This window comes from Oncorhynchus clarkii, chromosome 23, assembly GCF_045791955.1.
Source record: "Oncorhynchus clarkii lewisi isolate Uvic-CL-2024 chromosome 23, UVic_Ocla_1.0, whole genome shotgun sequence".
Lineage (NCBI taxonomy): Eukaryota > Metazoa > Chordata > Actinopteri > Salmoniformes > Salmonidae > Oncorhynchus > Oncorhynchus clarkii.
In genome coordinates this window covers 13,593,491-13,611,754 of record NC_092169.1, presented here as the reverse complement: position 1 = coordinate 13,611,754, position 18,264 = coordinate 13,593,491, and the positions used below count along the sequence as shown (strand labels likewise).

General features: G+C 41.8%; 1 protein-coding gene across 1 annotated transcript in view; it reads right to left on the bottom strand.

Moving 5' to 3' along the window:
• Positions 1–17,375, bottom strand: part of LOC139381699 (SH3 and PX domain-containing protein 2A-like) — a 79,361-nt gene extending 61,986 nt beyond the window's left edge. Inside the window, exons 1-2 of the mRNA XM_071125410.1 lie at positions 16,884–17,375; positions 11,418–11,498 (exon numbers count right to left, since the gene is read on the bottom strand). Of these exons, the coding sequence (XP_070981511.1) occupies positions 11,418–11,498; positions 16,884–16,955 (153 nt within the window). The 5' untranslated portion in view covers positions 16,956–17,375. The remainder of the gene's footprint in view (positions 1–11,417; positions 11,499–16,883) is intronic.
• Positions 17,376–18,264: the final 889 nt, after the last annotated feature.

Below are 18,264 nucleotides of genomic sequence, written 5' to 3'. Positions count from 1 at the left end.
ATGGAGTGCTCCATCAGATGACCTGGCCTCCACAATCACCCAACTTCAACCCAATTGAGATGGTTTGGGATGAGTTGGACCACAGAGTGAAGGAAAAGCAGCCAACTAATGCTAAGCATATGTGGGAACTCCTTCAAGACAGTTGGAAAAGCATTCCAGGTGAAGCTGGTTGAGAGAATGCCAAGAGTGTGCAAAGCTGTCATCAAGGCAAAGGGTGGCTACTTTGAATAATCTCAAATATAAAATATATTTTGATTTGTTTAACACTTTTTTGATTCCTACATGATTCCATAAGTGTTATTTAATAGTTTTGATGTCTTCACTATCATTATACAATGTAGAAAATAGTAAAAATAAAGCAAACGCCTTGAATGAGCAGGTGTGTCCAAACTTTTGACTGGTACTGTTTGTGTCTGTGTTCATAACCACATCTGGCATGTCGTGTGCATGAATAGATGAGCGCATTAATTGGTAAGTGTGCGAACATGGGCATGCCTAAGTGTCAAGTGTGTATCTGCTTGCGTCCCGCTCACCGACTTTCGAGTTTCCTGGTCTAATAAATCATTGCAGTGTGCTAAAGTAAACCAATCCACATTGGAGTCCTACAGTAACAAGCCTGCTCAGCTCCAGATGTGGTCCTGCCCTGCCCTGCCTTGTTCCAGATATGCTCTGGAGAGGGACTGATGCTGTGAAAAGTAAGCCCAAAATCACATGCGTATCTAGGCCAGGGGACTGGGCCAAGGCCAAAGTGGTCAAAGGAACCAGGTGCATAAACAGTCCCAGGCTAATATGGGCAGAGACATTATATCTGGTTTGGTTGTTTGAGAGGGCTAAAGAAAGAAAAATGTCCGCAACTGGTGATTTAATCAGATGCACAAAAAATCAGGTCATAAGAGAGTTTCCAGCTAAAGTTTTTTTTTTAAATTCTCTTTCTCTACTGCTGTTGCTGAAACTTTCTTTTGGACCTTGGTATTTCCCTCTCCTTGGAAAATGGAATGCGCTCAATCTTATCCTTTGAGGTAGAGCTCTGCTACCTGACCAGAGACCGACATTATACATCGAGTTAGGGCGGGGAGAGAGATTATTTAACAGAAAATCTGAGTTTAGAGTGATGAAAAGGAGCTAACAGCTAACTGCTCTCTCATGTCTCGTCATTAAGCAGCTCAAATGGAGCTGATACTATGGATACTCGAAGACCCAGAGCCGCCATGAGCAGAGCGCATGCAGAGCGCATGCAGAGCGCATGCAGAGCGAGCAGCGTGCAGGGAGCGAGTGACAGACAGAGAGAAGCTAATGGATTTACTAATGGAGGAAGATATTTCTGATTTCGGGCAGCTGAGGGCTGAGGCGGTCATGACATTTTGTGAGCCAGTGATTTGTCAAGCAAATAACTGCCGGTCTCATGGTAATTGACTGGTAATTAACATAAATACATTTAGCATCTCCTGGCTTCCACTCATAGCATACAAGCCACTGATGCAGACCTTTGGAACATCAACAATAAATAAAATAAAAAAGTCTAAATCAATTTAATATAGTCTAAACCATCACAATAAATCCATTATTTATTTTAGACTCGTCTAAAGATATATATGAAGAAAATGTAGTCTATTTCAGAAGAAAAAATTGCATTCACTGAGTTGTCCTTATGCATAGCCATATCAGGGTCCAACATAAGTGACTAGGCGTATGCCGCACATCACTACTTCACAGGAGAAGCATTTGAACATAAACTTCATTTTTATCAAAATGTGTTTTTTTTGGAAGAAAATATATCTGGAAAATGTGAACTTCCATGTGCCTTAATAAAAAACTTGTTATCCATAAATACAAATACAATTGTTAAATTACTAGTTGTGAGGGAGATATAAGACTCCAGCTTCAGTGATTTTTGCAATTCGTTCCAGAGCGACGTCATTGATGTATACAGAGAAAAGAGTCGGCCCGAGAATTGAACCCTGTGGCACCCCCATAGAGACTGCCAGTGGTCCGGACAACAGGCCCTCCGATTTGACACGCTGAACTCTGTCTGAGAAGTAGTTGGTGAAGCAGGCGAGGCAGTCATTTGAGAAACCAAGCCTGTTGAGTCTGCCGATAAGAATGCGTTGATTGTAAGATTTGAAGGCCTTAGCCAAGTCAGTGAAGACGGCTGCACAGTATTGTCTCTTATCGATGGCGGTTATTATATTGTTTAGGACTTTGAGCGTGGCTGGGGTGCACCCATGACCAGCTCGGAAACAAGATTGCATAGTGGAGAAGGTACGGTGGGATTCAAAATGGTTGGTGATCTGTTTGTTAACTTGGCTTTCGAAGACTTTAGAAAGGCAGAGTAGGATAGATATAGGTCTGTAACAGTTTGGATCTAGAGTGTCTCCCCCTGAAGAGGGGGATAATCGAGGCAGCTTTCCAATCTTTAGGGATCTCAGACGATATGAAAGAGAGGTTGAACAGGCTAGTAATAGGGTTTGCAACAATTGTGGCGGATAATTTTAGAAAGAGAGGGTCCAGATTGCACAAGCATTTCGCTATACTTGCATTAACATCTGCTAACCATGTGTATGTGACAAATAAAATTTGATTTGATTTGAGATTGTCTAGCCCGGCTGATTTGTAGGGGTCCAGATGTTGTAGCTCTTTCAGAACATCAGCTATCTGGATATGGGTGAAGAAGAAGTGGGGGAGGCTTTGGTAAGTTGCTGTGGGGGGCGCAGTGCTGTTGACCGGGGTTGGGGTAGTCAGGTGGAAAGCATGGCCAGCCATAGAAAAATGCTTATTGAAATTCTCGATTATCGTAGATTTATCGGTGGTGACAATGTTTCCTAGCCTCAGAGAAGTGGGCAGCTGGGAGGAGGTGCTCTTGTTCTCCATGGACTTTGCAGTGTCCCAGAACTTTTTGGAGTTTGTGCTACAGGATGCAAAGTTCTGTTTGAAAAAGCTAGCGTTTTCTTTACTAACTGCCTGTGTATATTGGTCCCTAACTTCCCAGAAAAGTTGCCTATCGCGGGGGCTATTCGATGCTAATGCAGTACACCACAGGATGTTTTTGTGCTGGTCAAGGGCAGTCAAGTTTGGAGTGAACCAAGGGCTATATCTGTTCTTAGTTCTACATTTTTTGAATGGGGCATGCTCATTTACTATGGTGAGGAAAGCACTTTTAAAGAACAACCAGGCATCCTCTACTGACGGGATGAGGTCAATATCCTTCCAGGATACCTGGGCCAAGTCGATTACAAAGGCCTGCTCGCAGAAGTGTTTTAGGGAGCGTTTCACAGTGATGAGGTGTGGTTGTTTGACCGCGGACCCATTACGAACGCAGGCAATGGGACAGTGATCACTGAGATCCTGGTTGAAGACAGCAGAGGTGTATTTAGACGGCAGGTTGGTCGGGATGATATTTATGAGGGTGCCTGGTGGTTCATTTGTGTGAGATTGGGGGCATCTATCAAATTGTAGGACAGTCGGGGTGTTAAGCATATCCCAGTTTAGGTCACCTAACAGTATGAACTCTGATGATAAATGGGGGGCAATCAATTCACATATGGTGTCCAGGGCACAGCTGGGGGCTGAGGGGGGTCTATAACAAGCGGCAAAGGTGAGACTTATTTCTGGAAAGGTGGATTTTTAAAAGTAGGAGCTCGAACTGTTTGGGCACAGACTTAGATAGCATGACAGAACTCTGACGACTATCTCTGCAGTAGATTGCAACTCCACCCCCTTTGGCAGTTCTATCTTGGCGGAAAATGTTGTAGTTGGGGATGGAAATTTCAGATTTCCATTGAGTCTTAAGCTAGGATTCAAACACGGCTAGGACTAAAGGGTTGGCGGAGTGTGCTAAAGCAGTGAATAAAACAAACTTAGGGAGGAGGTTTCTGATGTTAACATGCATGAAACTAAGGCTTCTACGGTTACAGAAGTCAACAAACAATAGCGCCTGGGGAATAAGAGTTTAACTGGGGGCTACAGGGCCTGGGTTAACCTCTACATCATCAGAGGAACAGAGGAGGAGTAGGATAAGGGTACGGCTAAAGGCTATGAGAACTGGTCGTCTAGTGCTTTGAGAACAGAGAACAAAAGGAGCCGATTTCTGGGTGTGGTAGAATAGATTCAGGGCATAATGTAGAGGCAATGGTATGGTAGGATGTGAGTACAGTGGAGGTAAACCTAGGCGTTGAGTGATGATGAGAGAGGTTTCGTCTCTGGAGGCACCAGTTAAGCCAGGTGAGGTCTCCGCATGTGTGTGGGGTGGACAAAAGAGCTATCTAAGGCATGTTGAGCGGGACTGAGGGCTCTACAGTGAAATAAAACAATAAGAACTAGCCAAGACAGCTGTAGACAAGGCATATTGACATTAGAGAGGCAAAAAGCAAGGAGAGCTAAGAAAACAACAGGTAAATGGTGATGAATCGGCAGAGCGGGTCAGTTAGGTACATACAGGACCTGAGTCCAGGGGGCATCAGCTTTGTAGCCGAGTGATCATAGGGTCAAAAGAGCAGCAATAGGTGAGTCAGGGTGCCGTTCGGAAGTCATACTACGCTAGGCAAGCAGGGTACACAGCGTTCAGAAAAGCTAGTGGGCCGGAGATAGTAGATGGTTCTTCGACGACATCGTAACAGAATAGCCTGTTGAGACCACATCGGGCAGTCACATCGGCAATGTTAGCAAGCTAACATTTGAAGCTAGTTTGTTAGCTTTAGCTACCTGCATATTCAGACTACAGCTATGAAAATGTTTGTATTGTTAGAAGTATGAGTTGGGGTTATGCCGGTTTATCGTTTAGCAAGCTATCTACATAGCTAGCTGCATGTCTAAACAAAAGACTCCACTTCGGCCTCATTATTACATGACCCATCAAATTAGCAGGTGTGTCTACGGGTGATTACGGCCATCGATTGTATTTCATGAACATGTGCACATGTCTAGACAATAGTGCCCCATCCACTTAGATGTGGGTGAGGGGTGGTTATAGTATTTCCTTCACAGGACCCATCAATTTAGGCAAGTTTGTTGGGTAAGCGTCATCTAATAACAATAAAACATGTATAAAATATTTTTATCTGGACACTTTCTGTTTTACAAGTACTATCACTACCATTTACACTTACTTTATCCTGTGCATGTGACAAATAAACAAAGATTTTATTTGACATAGCATGCTTTTACCACATGCCCTCGTGAATCCTTAAAGAGATGGGTGAAAGACCCAGAATTTCTCCTTACTGTAGGCTACTACCACTTAAGATCACTAGTCTTAATCCTTACTACACTACTCACTGTTTAGCACATGACCTCATGTGAATCCTTAAAGAGATGGGTGGGGCTGGCTTAAGAGGGTGTGAACAATGCTAAATTTGGGTGTAGACAAAGAGCTCTCAAGTAGGTGTACCAGTGGCCAAAACATGGACAAGTTTGTGCTCTAGTATTGTGCCAGGCGGACTATGCACAAGCTCCACCACAATCTTCTTATCAAAACTCGGGAGGCGAATTGATGTTGTGCAGGGTTGTAATGTTGTTATTCCCTGTTTTACAGTTTCGATGCTCTGGAGCCTGGTGTTGTTGCCAAGGAGTGTTTGGACTGTCGAGACCATGTTTCAGCTGCTGCACAACGCTGACATCCTTCCTCCCATAGATGGTCTGCCTGTACCAGCACCACCTGGAATGGACACAGCTAGACAAACGTATATTTTTAAGAAGATCAGGTTTTGCGACAAAGAGACTATGGACATCACATGCCCTGCACTAAAGTGAAGAGCAGGACAAAAACAGGCTCTCCGAATATAGGTTCCTTTGTTCATGCGTGGCCTTAACTTATGTATGGAATACTGTGTGATAAGTGCGTGTGTAACAGTGTATAAAGTATGCTAATGTACTGGTGGGAAGGCATTTGGGCAGTGGTCAAAAGTTATTAAGTAAAAATACTTTATTGTACAGTCGTGGCCAAAAGTTTTGAGAATGACACAAATATTAATTTTCACAAATTCTGCTGCCTCAGTTTGTAAGATGGCAATTGGTATATACTGGTACTGTGTGAAATTTGTTTTGATTTAGAATGGACCATTATCATGCACCTGTATCGAAACAGGGGCCGCGGGAAAAATACATGTAATCTATGCACTTAAATAGTCAATGGAGGATGCTTTTCCCTATGGTTTATTTTCATGCCATCTAGGTAGGCTATACTCCTGTTGTAAATATAAGCAATGTGCTTAATATTAGGAAAGTTGAAAAATAAATATAGTAGGCCTAGCCTATAGAAAGCTGATTATCCTCTTTTTAGTAGAGGCCATCACTCTGTTGTCTTGTGCATTTGCAATGCCAATTGAAATGTTGCGAGACATGAGCTCATGGGCTCTCATGAAGTGTTTGAGGGACAATAGAGTGCTGAGTACCAGGCAGTTAGCAAGTTTGATAGGCTACTAATGACCATCAGCAGCATCAGAACTTGGAGAAGCCTAATTATCGTTACTAAATGGTCACGTGGAATTTGACTGCCTTCAAGACTCGTGACCGCCGGTGTGGTGGTAATACAGTCACCACAACAGCCCTAATCCTGCCTTCCGTTGCTTAAAAAGTTCTGGGACACTGTAAAGTCCATGGAGAATAAGAGCACCTCCTCTCAGCTGCCCACTGCTCTGAGGCTAGGAAACACTGTCACCACCGATAAATCCACTATAATTGAGAATTTCAAGAAGCATTCCTCTACGGCTGGCCATGCTTTCCACATGGCTACCCCTACCCAGGTCAACTGCCCGACACCCTCCACAGCAACCCGCCAAAGCCCCCACCATTTCTCCTTTACCCAAATCCAGATAGCTGATGTTCTGAAAGAGCTGCAAAATCTGGACCCCTACAAATCAGCCGGGCTAGACAATCTGGACCCTCTCTTTCTAAAATTACCTGCCGAAATTGTTGCAACCCCTATTACTAGCCTGTTCAACCTCTCTTTCGTATCGTCTGAGATTCCCAAAGATTGTTAAAGCTCTTCAAAGGGGGTAACACTCTAGACCCAAACTTCTACAGACCTATATCTATCCTACCCTGTCTTTCTAAGGTCTTCGAAAGCCAAGTTAACAAACTTGAGAAGATTACACTTCGAATGCCACCATACCTTCTCCGCTATGCAATCTGGTTTCAGAGCTAGTCATGGGTGCACCTCAGCCACACTCAAGGTTTTAAACGACATCATAACCGCCATCGATAAGAGACATTACTGTGCAGCCATATTCATCGACCTGGCCAAGGCTTTCGACTCTGTCAATCACAACATTCTTATTGGCAGACTCGACAGCCTTGGTTTCTCAAATTATTGCCTCGCCTGGTTTACCAACTACTTCTCAGATAGAATTCAGTGTGTCAAATCGGCCACCATGGCCTATTTATTATATGCTTTGTTTATTCCATGTGTAACTCTGTGTTGTTGTATGTGTCGAATTGCTACGCTTTATCTTGGCTAGGTCTCAGTTGCAAATGAGAACTTGTTCTCAACTAGCCAACCTGGTTAAATAAAGGTGAAATAAAAAATGTTAATAAAGAAATTAACTCAGGTGTGAGCCTGTACTGAACTTTTATCAGGGTTTCATGATTAATAGGCTACTTTCACACTCGAAATGACCTCAAAGCTCTTGGGATTCTGGATAGAAGTTTTAAAAAGTGAAGAAACTTGTTATGGAGCCAGCTTACAGTATGTCAGGAGGAAACTATGGCAGCAGACAAATTACAGTGCAGACAGAGGAGATGATCTGATTCTGCTCCAATGCCTCAACCCAAAAATAAGGCAACTATGGGACCTGTAGAGGAGTTTCCACCCAAGTGGAGAGTGAAGGGAAAGCGGCCAACTTGCATATGCAACAATCCCCCAGTGGAATGTCATGATCTCTGTGTTATGTCTTCTGTGATCCAAGGGTGTGGAGCGGGAAAGTTTATTTAGGGTAGAATCTCTGTTTGACTCACGATCATTTCTGCGTAGCTCAACATTTGTGGGTCAAACCATTTCCCTCAGCCACACACCTGAAATTATGTTGTAGGAATGCTCAGCATCATTTTACACCCAACAATATTAAAGCCTTTATTGAGCTAAATTTCAGGAACTGGTGAGAAATGTGTTGAATTATTATGTGTTTTACACTCAGCAAAAGATGAGGGAAGAGTCAACCTGATTTGAAAAATGGTTTCTAGTGATTTATGATTGCATCCCTGAGGAGCAGTAAAGAGCTCTGATGAGTGTGCTAGAGAGTTTGGCAACATTAGGAGTAAGTGTACGTAAACCATCACCATACTTCATCTTAAATAGAAATTACTAGCTAAACTAGTAAACACTGGCTAACAATACTACACAGCTAGCTGTGAGGAGCTACTGCATCTTGAAAACAGACAACAAACTATGACAGGCAATTTCATAAACACATGAAAAAGTGCGGCTTCACGTTACAACTGTCTACACACCATCCACAAAGTATTGAGCTGAGATGTAATTATTTCTTAATAAAGTATATTATGATTCCTTGGCGAGCCAGAGAGTGCAAAGCATGTTCCTGTTCCCTGCAAGCGTCTAACTGAACAGTGTGATTGAGCTTAAAGGGCAAAGAACAGAGATGAGCTTCTACTTAGCAGAACACAAGAATTGTAGAGTGATCAGATGAGCCACTAGAAGATTTCATAGAATAGAGAGGAATTCAAATCAAATCAAATCTGGACACTGGACAATTTTATTTGTCACATACACATGGTTAGCAGATGTTAATGCGAGTGTAGCGAAATGCTTGTGCTTCTAGTTCCGACAATGCAGTAATAACCAACAAGTAATCTAGCTAACAATTCCAAAACTACTACCTTATAGACACAAGTGTAAGGGGATAAAGAATATGTACATAAAGATATAGGAATGAGTGAGGGTACAGAACGGCATAGGCAAGATACAGTAGATGGTATTGAGTGCAGTATATACATATGAGATGAGTATGTAAACAAAGTGGCATAGTTAAAGTGGCTAGTGATACATGTATTACATAAAGATGCAGTAGATGATATAGAGTACAGTATATACGTATACATATGAGATGAATAATGTAGGGTATGTAAACATTATATTAGGTAGCATTGTTTAAAGTGGCTAGTGATATATTTTACATAATTTCCCATCAATTCCCATTATTAAAGTGGCTGGAGTTGAGTCAGTGTGTTGGCAGCAGCCACTCAATGTTAGTGGTGGCTGTTTAACAGTCTGATGGCCTTGAGATAGAAGCTGTTTTTCAGTCTCTCGGCCCCAGCTTTGAGGAGTGGATCATGTACACTAACTATTGCTAGATTTCTACAACATTAGTAGCCCTAAATAAGTACAATAAAATCTCATAATGTTACAACCGGCCATGACCAGGAATCCCATAATCCCATAGCACAATTGGCCCAGCGTCGCCTGGGTTTAGGGGAGGGTTTGGCTGCCCTTATCTCTCTCTTTCATCATATTTGGTGTTCATTTCACTCCCCAGTGGCCTTCCCTCATTCCTGATCATGACTTGGGATTGGGCATGCCGTCTCCTCAGCTGGACCCCCATGGAGGTTGCAAATGTCACTGGCCTGGAAGAATGACTTCCAGAGGAGACTCAATCACTCCATCAGTGTTCAGTGTTTTCATCTACAGATCTATAAAGCACACCAGCAAGAGTAGCAGCTGCTATTGCGTCAGCTAATGGGGATCCTAATAAAATACGAAACACCAAGCCTGTGTGAACGTATCATTCTCAAATTGGGCTACAATAGAATCAAGCTTTAAACTTAACTGGTTCCAGAAAAACACAAAACATTGTTCAGATGAGGATTTGGAGATGTTGGTGAAGATAACTAACCCTGTTAGCTGTAATGTTATAATCATGGTTGTGAGTGACAAGTGGAGAATCCATTTCGTGGATTGTCTCTGCCCTTCTTGCTGTACCTGGTCCCACAATGATAACATATACATCTCTATCATATACTTTCAGTCAGTGCATTCAATATGAGGACTAAACAACACCGTAACTGATTAATGGACCATACAGTATGACTATGTTCAAAGACCTATAAGGGACTTGTAAAAGGCAGTATCTTCACCCATTCCTTGTGTGGACAGCTGTTGACCGTTTCTCCTCACTGATTAGCACAGACAGTGAGCCAGAGCCAGCAGCAGTGATCTCTGGACAATACTAATATTTACAGACACAGAGACAGGGGAGAAGCTATGTTTCCATCAAACAGAGTAGGACAGCATAATTTTCCTGGCTATTACCAAGTGCCCCTGGAACAAAGGGTTTCCTCTGCGGCCTTCATCACAGTCATGAGACCTGAAATACAGTCTGGCTGGACATAACAAGGTTTTACTGGCCATAACGTGGTTGTCTGACCTATCTACCTCACTTTTGAGGCAGCAGCAGGTAGCCTAGTGGTGGCAGGTAGCCTAGTGGTGGCAGGTAGCCTAGTGGTTAGCGCGTTGGACTCAAATCCCTGAGCTGACAAGGTAAAAAATCTGTTGTTCTGCCCCTGAAGGCAGTTAACCCACTGTTCCTAGGCTGTCATTGTAAATAAGAATTTGTTCTTAACTGACTTGCCCAGTAAAATATAAAAAGGATAAGAGCCTCTTCCAACTGTGAAATGCAATGTAATTAAAGTGTAATGAGAGAGTATCAGACAGGGTTTCACAGAGACTTGATGCCGATTTATGCACATACATCCACATTTTCTTTCTACTATTACAGAGACCGGAGAGCCCACCCTGTTCAGAGCTGTGGTGGGCTCTTTATGGGTTTCAATTGGAATGTTTGGGATCAGAAGCCCAAGAAGTTTCCCTCGAGGGCAACTTTATGTCCCTCCAACCGATTAAGAGGCTACTTCACCCCACAGCCAATCTCTCAGCCTGAGGTAATTTTTTCCTCTCTCACGACTAGTCTGCAGGACGTATGACACGTGTGCAATGGGATTTTCCCTACTTCAGTCAGGAACCAGTGGTCTTCAATGGGACCATTCAGTTGGGGCTTCCCCTGATTGAAACATAATGTTGTGGGAAATACACTGAGGGCATTGAGGTTTGACTCCCCATTGAGCAGCAGATGGCCATCACAAAAACATTTATGTTGGTCTCATCTCATAGAGAATCTCATAGCAATGTTTTTTGCAACATATTGCAATATATCATAAGTATTATCATCCATTTAGAGGGCAGCAAGTCAGTTTGATAGGAAATCCATTGAACCTCCATGGACAGGACAGGGTCGAGAAAAGGTGAGTGAGGAAATGTATGCATGGTAAGGAAAATAGCTCTGTGAGATGCTATAGCATACAGATTCACTGTTTTTAATGCAAGTTCACCCTACTATAAGTTTAAGATGATTGAGTGCATGATCAAACAGATACTGGGGAATGGTTCTACATCATTGCTCTATGGTGAAACTTACCTGGAGATCAAAAAAAGTGCTGTATCTCCTGTAGATGACATGAGAGGTGGAGTCAGAGTATGTGACATTGATGAGGTACACCTACGGAAGAAAACACACAAGGAAGACTTATTAACAACAAAGTCCCATTCATCAAAGACACATAATATCACTTAGTTTTGACTGTCCCCAAACTTACATAGAGCATTCCCTTCAGACTAAACTTCAAGAGGTCAGTAGAGGTCAAGTTAACTCATTAGGCCTGTCTGTCGGCACACACCTCATTTGAATCCTGTGTGGGGTCATAGAGGGGGTCAACAGGTTTTAACCATTTGCCACTTTATTCTGGGTTTGAAATTCAAACAACTCAAGGAAATAATCCAATATTTACACTTCATTAGCTCTTACTTTGATAGTAACTCCAGCTAGTTAGGTTACATTTCCGAGTATTTTACAATCTTGTTTTGTCAGACTCTAGTCTACAGCCATGGCATAGATTCCACAGGGGGCTGTTGGCTATAACTATATGGCTAGAGTGGGAGCTGGCACTCACTATGTGCCACAAACACTTGGGCACACCCTTTCTTCTACTGCAGAAACATATGCTATTGTTCTGCATTTGCATGTGAGTTTTGAGTGTTGTTACACATGGCTACAATCTGTAAAAATGTAAGTGTCCTACGTGAAATCAAGTCTTGATTTTACATCATAGTTCACTACAGAAATAATGTGTTGCAGGGTGGAGCAAGTTCCTGTGCAGTTAATTGAGTGCTGACGGCATGACCAAATGCCTTGGATAATGGGTTTAGAAAACAGTGTCTTAAAGTGTGGTAAATACAGCATGTCTACGAGAATGCATAGAGAGTACATTTTGAGCTGTGCAGTTCATGTAATGTCAGTTCAGACTAGAGGTCGACCGATTAATCAGAATGGCCGATTAATTAGGGACGATTTCAAGTTTTAATAGCAATCGGAAATCGTTATTTTTGGACACCGACTTGGACAAATTTTTTTACACCTTTATTATCCTTTATTTAACTAGGCAAGTCAGTTAAGAACACATTCTTATTTTCAATGACGTCCTAGGAACGGTGGGTTAACTGCCTTGTTCAGGGACAGAATGACAGATTTTTACCTTGTCAGCTTGGGGATTCAATCTTGCAACCTTACATGCTGACCAGACCGGGCACGTCGCGTGCGCGAGCGTTGCAAATTAACCTGTTAAGCCTATAGGGGCGCTATTTCATTATTGGATAAAAAAAACGTGCCCGTTTTAAGCGCAATATTTTGTCATGAAAAGATGCTCGACTATGCATAGAATTGACAGCTTTGGAAAGAACACAGTCTAACGTTTCCAAAACTGCAAAGATTTTATCTGTGAGTGCCACAGAACTCATTCTACAGGCGAAACCAAGATGAAACGTCTAACAGGAAATGAGCAGAATCTCTGAAGCTCTGTTTTCAAATATCTCCTTATATGGCTGTGAATGCAGCAGGAACGACCATGTTCTTTCTGTGGTTTCTTCAAGATGTCTGCAGCATTGTGACGTATTTGTAGGCATATCATTGGAAGATTGGCCATAAGAGACTACATTTTCCAGGGGTCCGCCCGGTGGCCTTTATCTAAATTTGTGCGTAATCTCCAGTTGCGGTCATTTTGTCCTGGGATTCAGAACGAAACGCACACTTCCACGAAAGATATATCATAGAAGAGATATGTGAAAAACACCTTGAGGATTGGTTCTAAACAACGTTTGCCATGTTTCAGTCGATATTATGGAGTTAATTTGGAAAAAAGTTCGGTGTAATTGATGACTGGATTTTCGGTTTTTTTTGGTAGCCAAACGTGACGCACCAAATGGAGCAATTTCTCCTAAACAAATAATCTTTCAGGAAAAACTGAACATTTGCTATCTAACAGAGTCTCCTCATTGAAAACATCTGAAGTTCTTCAAAGGTAAATGATTATTTGAATGCTTTTCTGGTTTTTGTGAAAGTGTTGCCTGCTAAATGCTAACGATAATGCTAACGCTAAATGCTACGCTAGCTAGCTACTGTTACACAAATGATTGTGTTCCTATGGTTGAGAAGCATATTTTGAAAATCTGAGATGACAGTGTTGTTAACAAAAGGCTAAGCTTGAGAGCTAGCATATTTATTTAATTTCATTTGCGATTTTCATGAATAGTTAACGTTGCGTAATGGTAATGAGCTTGAGTCTGTATTCACGATACCGGATCCGGGATGGGTAGATCAGAGAGGTTAAATTTAGAAATCCATGTTATTCAATTGTTGCACCCACACTGCTAATGCGCGCCAACGAGCGTCTGCGACACCAAGGGCTAAAATAGAACTCATTCCTATTTCTGACGCAGATCGTGCTAAAAGTCCTGCCTCTCCCATCTCCTCATTGGTTTATAGAAGCAGGTACCCACGTGCCATCTCCTCATTGGTTATACCCACGAGGGTGACTGAAAGACGAACTGTTTTGCCAGTAGTTGTGGTAATACAATTAGATGTGATCACCATATAAGTTAAACGATGAAAAGGCCTGGAAGGAGGAGAGATGACTAGAAACGATTCGGTTGGCCATTTTATGTGTGGATTAATTGTCAGAGTAGAGGTCCTTGTGCATTTCAGGTAAAATAACAACTCAATGTTTATATCCCATGACAAATTAGCTAGCAACAGCAAGCTAGCTAAATAGGACAAATTAACGTTAGCTAGCAAGTGCAAGCTAACTAGCTAAATTGCCATACATGTTTAATAATTTTCGACCTGTCCCCAATTTAATGTCATTGGTTCAGAGTTTGTTTTGATATTTTAACCTGTGTGTCGTGATCGTGTTTGGTGTGGGGGGCATAATAAATGTATGCACGATAGCGCACGATGGCGCACGAGCGCAGCCGGTTTGGGTTCCGTGTTAAAGTTAACTAGTCCAACTCTCTAACCACCTGATTACATTGCACTCCACAAGGAGACTGCCTGTTACGCGAATACAGTAAGAAGCCAAGGTAAGTTGCTAGCTATCATTAAACTTATCTTATAAAAAACAATCAATCAATCATAATCACTAGTTAACTACACATGGTTGATGATATTACTAGTTTATCTAGCGTGTCCTGCGTTGCATATAATCGATGCGGTGCGTAATCGCAAAAAAGGACTGTCTTGCTCCAATGTGTAACTAACCATAAACATCAATGCCTTTCTTAAAATCAATACACAAGTATATATTTTTAAACCTGCATATTTAGTTAATATTGCCTGCTAACCTGGCTCGTTGCGAACTCTGTGAAGACTATTTCTTCCTAACAAAGACAGCCAACTTCGCCAAACGGGGGATGATTTAACAAAAGCGCATTTGTGAAAAAAAGCACAATCGTTGCACGACTGTACCTAACCATAAACATCAATGCCTTTCTTAAAATCAATACACAGAAGTATATATTTTTAAACCTGCATATTTAGCTAAAAGAAATCCAGGTTAGCAGGCAATATTAACCAGGTGAAATTGTGTCACTTCTCTTGCATTCATTGCAGTGTATATGCAACAGTTTGGGCCGCCTAATTTGCCAGAATTTTACTTAATTATGACATAACATTGAAGGTTGTGCAATGTAACAGGAATATTTAGACTTATGGATATGACACCCGTTAGATAAAATACGGAACGGTTCCGTATTTCACTGAAAGAATAAACGTCTTGTTTTTGAGATGATAGTTTCCGGATTCGACCATATTAATGACCTAAGGCTCGTATTTCTGGGTGTTATTATTTTAAAATTAAGTCTATGATTTCATAGAGCAGTCTGATTGAGAAATGGTAGGCAACAGCAGGCTCGTAAGCATTCATTCAAACAGCACTTTCATGCGTTTTGCCAGCAGCTCGTCGCTGTGCTTCAAGCATTGAGCTGTTTATGACTTCAAGCCTATCAACTCCCAAGATTAGGCTGATGTAACCGATATGAAATGGCGAGCTAGTTAGCGGGGTGCGCGCTAATAGCGTTTCAAACGTCACTCGCTCTGAGACTTGGAGTGGTTGTTCCCCTTGCTCTGCAAGGGCCGTGGCTTTTGTGGAGCGATGGGTAACGCTGCTTCGAGGGTGGCTGTTGTTGATGTGTTCCTGGGTCGAGCCCAGATAGGGGCGAGGAGAGTGACGGAAGCTATACTGTTACACTGGCAATACTAAAGTGCCTATAAGAACATCCAATAGTCAAAGGTATATGAAATACAAATTGTATAGAGAGAAATTGTCCTATAATTCCTATAATAACTACAACCTAAAACTTCTTACCTGGGAATATTGAAGACTCCTGTTGAAATGAACCACCAGCTTTCATACGTTCTCATGTTCTGAGCAAGGAACTTAAACGTTAGCTTTTTTACATGGCACATATTGCACTTTTACTTTCTTCTCCAACACTTTGTTTTTGCATTATTTAAACCAAATTGAACATGTTTCATTTTATTTGAGGCTAAATTTATTTTATTGATGTATTATATTAAGTTAAAATAAGTGTTCATTCAGTATTGTTGTAATTGTCATTATTACAAATACATTTTTTTTAATCGGCCGATGAATCGCTATCTGCTTTTTTTTGGTCCTCCAATAATCGATATCGGTATTGAAAAATCATAATCGGTTGACCTCTAGTTCAGACACCTCATTTGTTCGTATGACATACATTTTGTATATTTATTATGGCAGTGTTTTGGGCCCAACATAGTACTGCTAAATGTACAATACAGATGTAGGATTTTAATTTGAGCCAGTTTGATACAGTAGGAAAATAATACTGCAGCAACAGAAAATGTGAATAATAGCTACATTTTTCATAAGGGAAAATCAAGTCCAAAATTTAAAAGTGGAAATTCCAAACTTCAGATGCCTTTTTAAACCTGAAATACACTACATGTTTTACATTCCCTGCATTTCAGGAACATTCTCCTGGAACAGGGTGGTCAAATTAAGATCCTACATTTGTAAAAAAAATAATAATAATAATTTTAAAAAAAATCACATTCCTTTAAAATAATAATGGGTTGCAAACTTGCAATAAAATCCAACATGGTATCTGACCATATCCACATCACTCTGCATGCAAGTCAGCATAATATCTGCATGACTACCAAATTCTCAAGACTTTGTCAAAGATCAAATTCAACAAAATATCTCCATGATGCAGGATATTAAGCAAAAACGCCTGCCATTAAAGCTAATTAATCCTATTGGACCTGGTGGACTAATTTATTTTCCTCCATAGAGACTAGCATTGTTCCCACTTGTCCCAGTGCATTAAGTCTACAATATGGATAACTGAGGTTCTTACTTATTGACAGAAGAATGACCACAAAAGTATAATAAAATAATAAACCTGTGCACGTATTGAAAGCAATAGCCCAGACAAAACTTCAATGCATTGTTTATGATCATGAAGCACAAGCCAAGTGTCTGGCACTGGCAGAGACAAATAGAGTACTCACGTAATGTTTAGAGGGATTCCGCTTCTTCTGCACATCCATAACTTTCACTTCAAGGACCGTTCGGACCTGCATCTTGAACTTCAAAAATTATCATACAATCCTGTAATCCAGCTGGCAGAAAATGACTAATGTGGGGGCTCCTCTTATTGTCAAAAATAAAGTTTCAGCAGGTCAATCTATCAAAGCGCAAATCTCCCTATAAAGACAATGTAGGCCAAAATAAACTTCCATGTTTGTCAAGTAAAATGTGACGTAGCAATGCACGCATTGGAGCGCTCAGATCCACTACATAGATACAATCAATGCAAGTTGCCAGCTTCTAGTCGCCGCTCAGATCCACTACATACACACAATCAATGCAAGTTGCCAGCTTCCAGTCGCCGCTCAGATCCACTACATACACACAATCAATGCAAGTTGCCAGCTTCCAGTCGCTGGTTATTTTTGCTGAGCAAGAAAAACTGTGAACAACACACTGAACAGAGGGAGGATGGCGGATTCGCGAGCGCATAATGCAGAGCACTGCTCAGCTTCAGCCCTCCTTGGAAGAAAAGTAGGTTGGACCTTCTGTTCTTCTTCGGTATCATGGTGTTAGCGCATTTTGTTCGTGCAAGACGCGGTAATATGTGTTCAGTCCCCTTACATTTTGTGATACAAAAAATGTAAATGATGATGCAAAATTGTAATAATAATAATAGGTGCACAACCAACTACTCATACACCTACAGTCGGGAAGTTTACATACACTTAAGTTGGAGTCATTATGTATGTCCTGCCGTACATACTTACACTTACGCTATGGTCACATGACTCGGGACCCCTAATTGTCCCTAGAATTTTGAAGCAAACAGCTGGAGGCAGGGCTTTCTCCTATAGAGCTCCATTTTTATGGAATGGTCTGCCCACCCATGTGAGAGAAGCAGACTAGGTCTCAACCTTTAAGTCTTTATTGAAGACTCATCTCTTCAGTAGGTCCTATGATTGAGTGTAGTCTGGCCCAAGAGTGTGAAGGTGAACGGAAAGGCACTGGAGCAACAAACTGCCTCTGCTGTCTCTGCCTGGCCGATTCCCCTCTCTCTACTGGGATTCTCTGCCTCTAACCCTATTACAGGGGCTGAGTCACTGGCTTACTGGTGCTCTTCCATGCCTTCCCTACTTGAGTGGGTTGAGTCACTGACTCTAATTCTTTCTTTCTCCCGGAGGAGGACCTGAGCCCTAGGACCATGCCTCAGGACTACCTGGCCTGATGACTACTTGCTCTCCCCAGTCCACCTGGATGTGCTGCTGCTCCAGTTTCAACTGTTCTGCTTGGGTTGTGCCGTGGCGGAGATCTTTGTGGGCTATACTCCGGCTTGTCATAGGATGGTAAATTGGTGGTTGA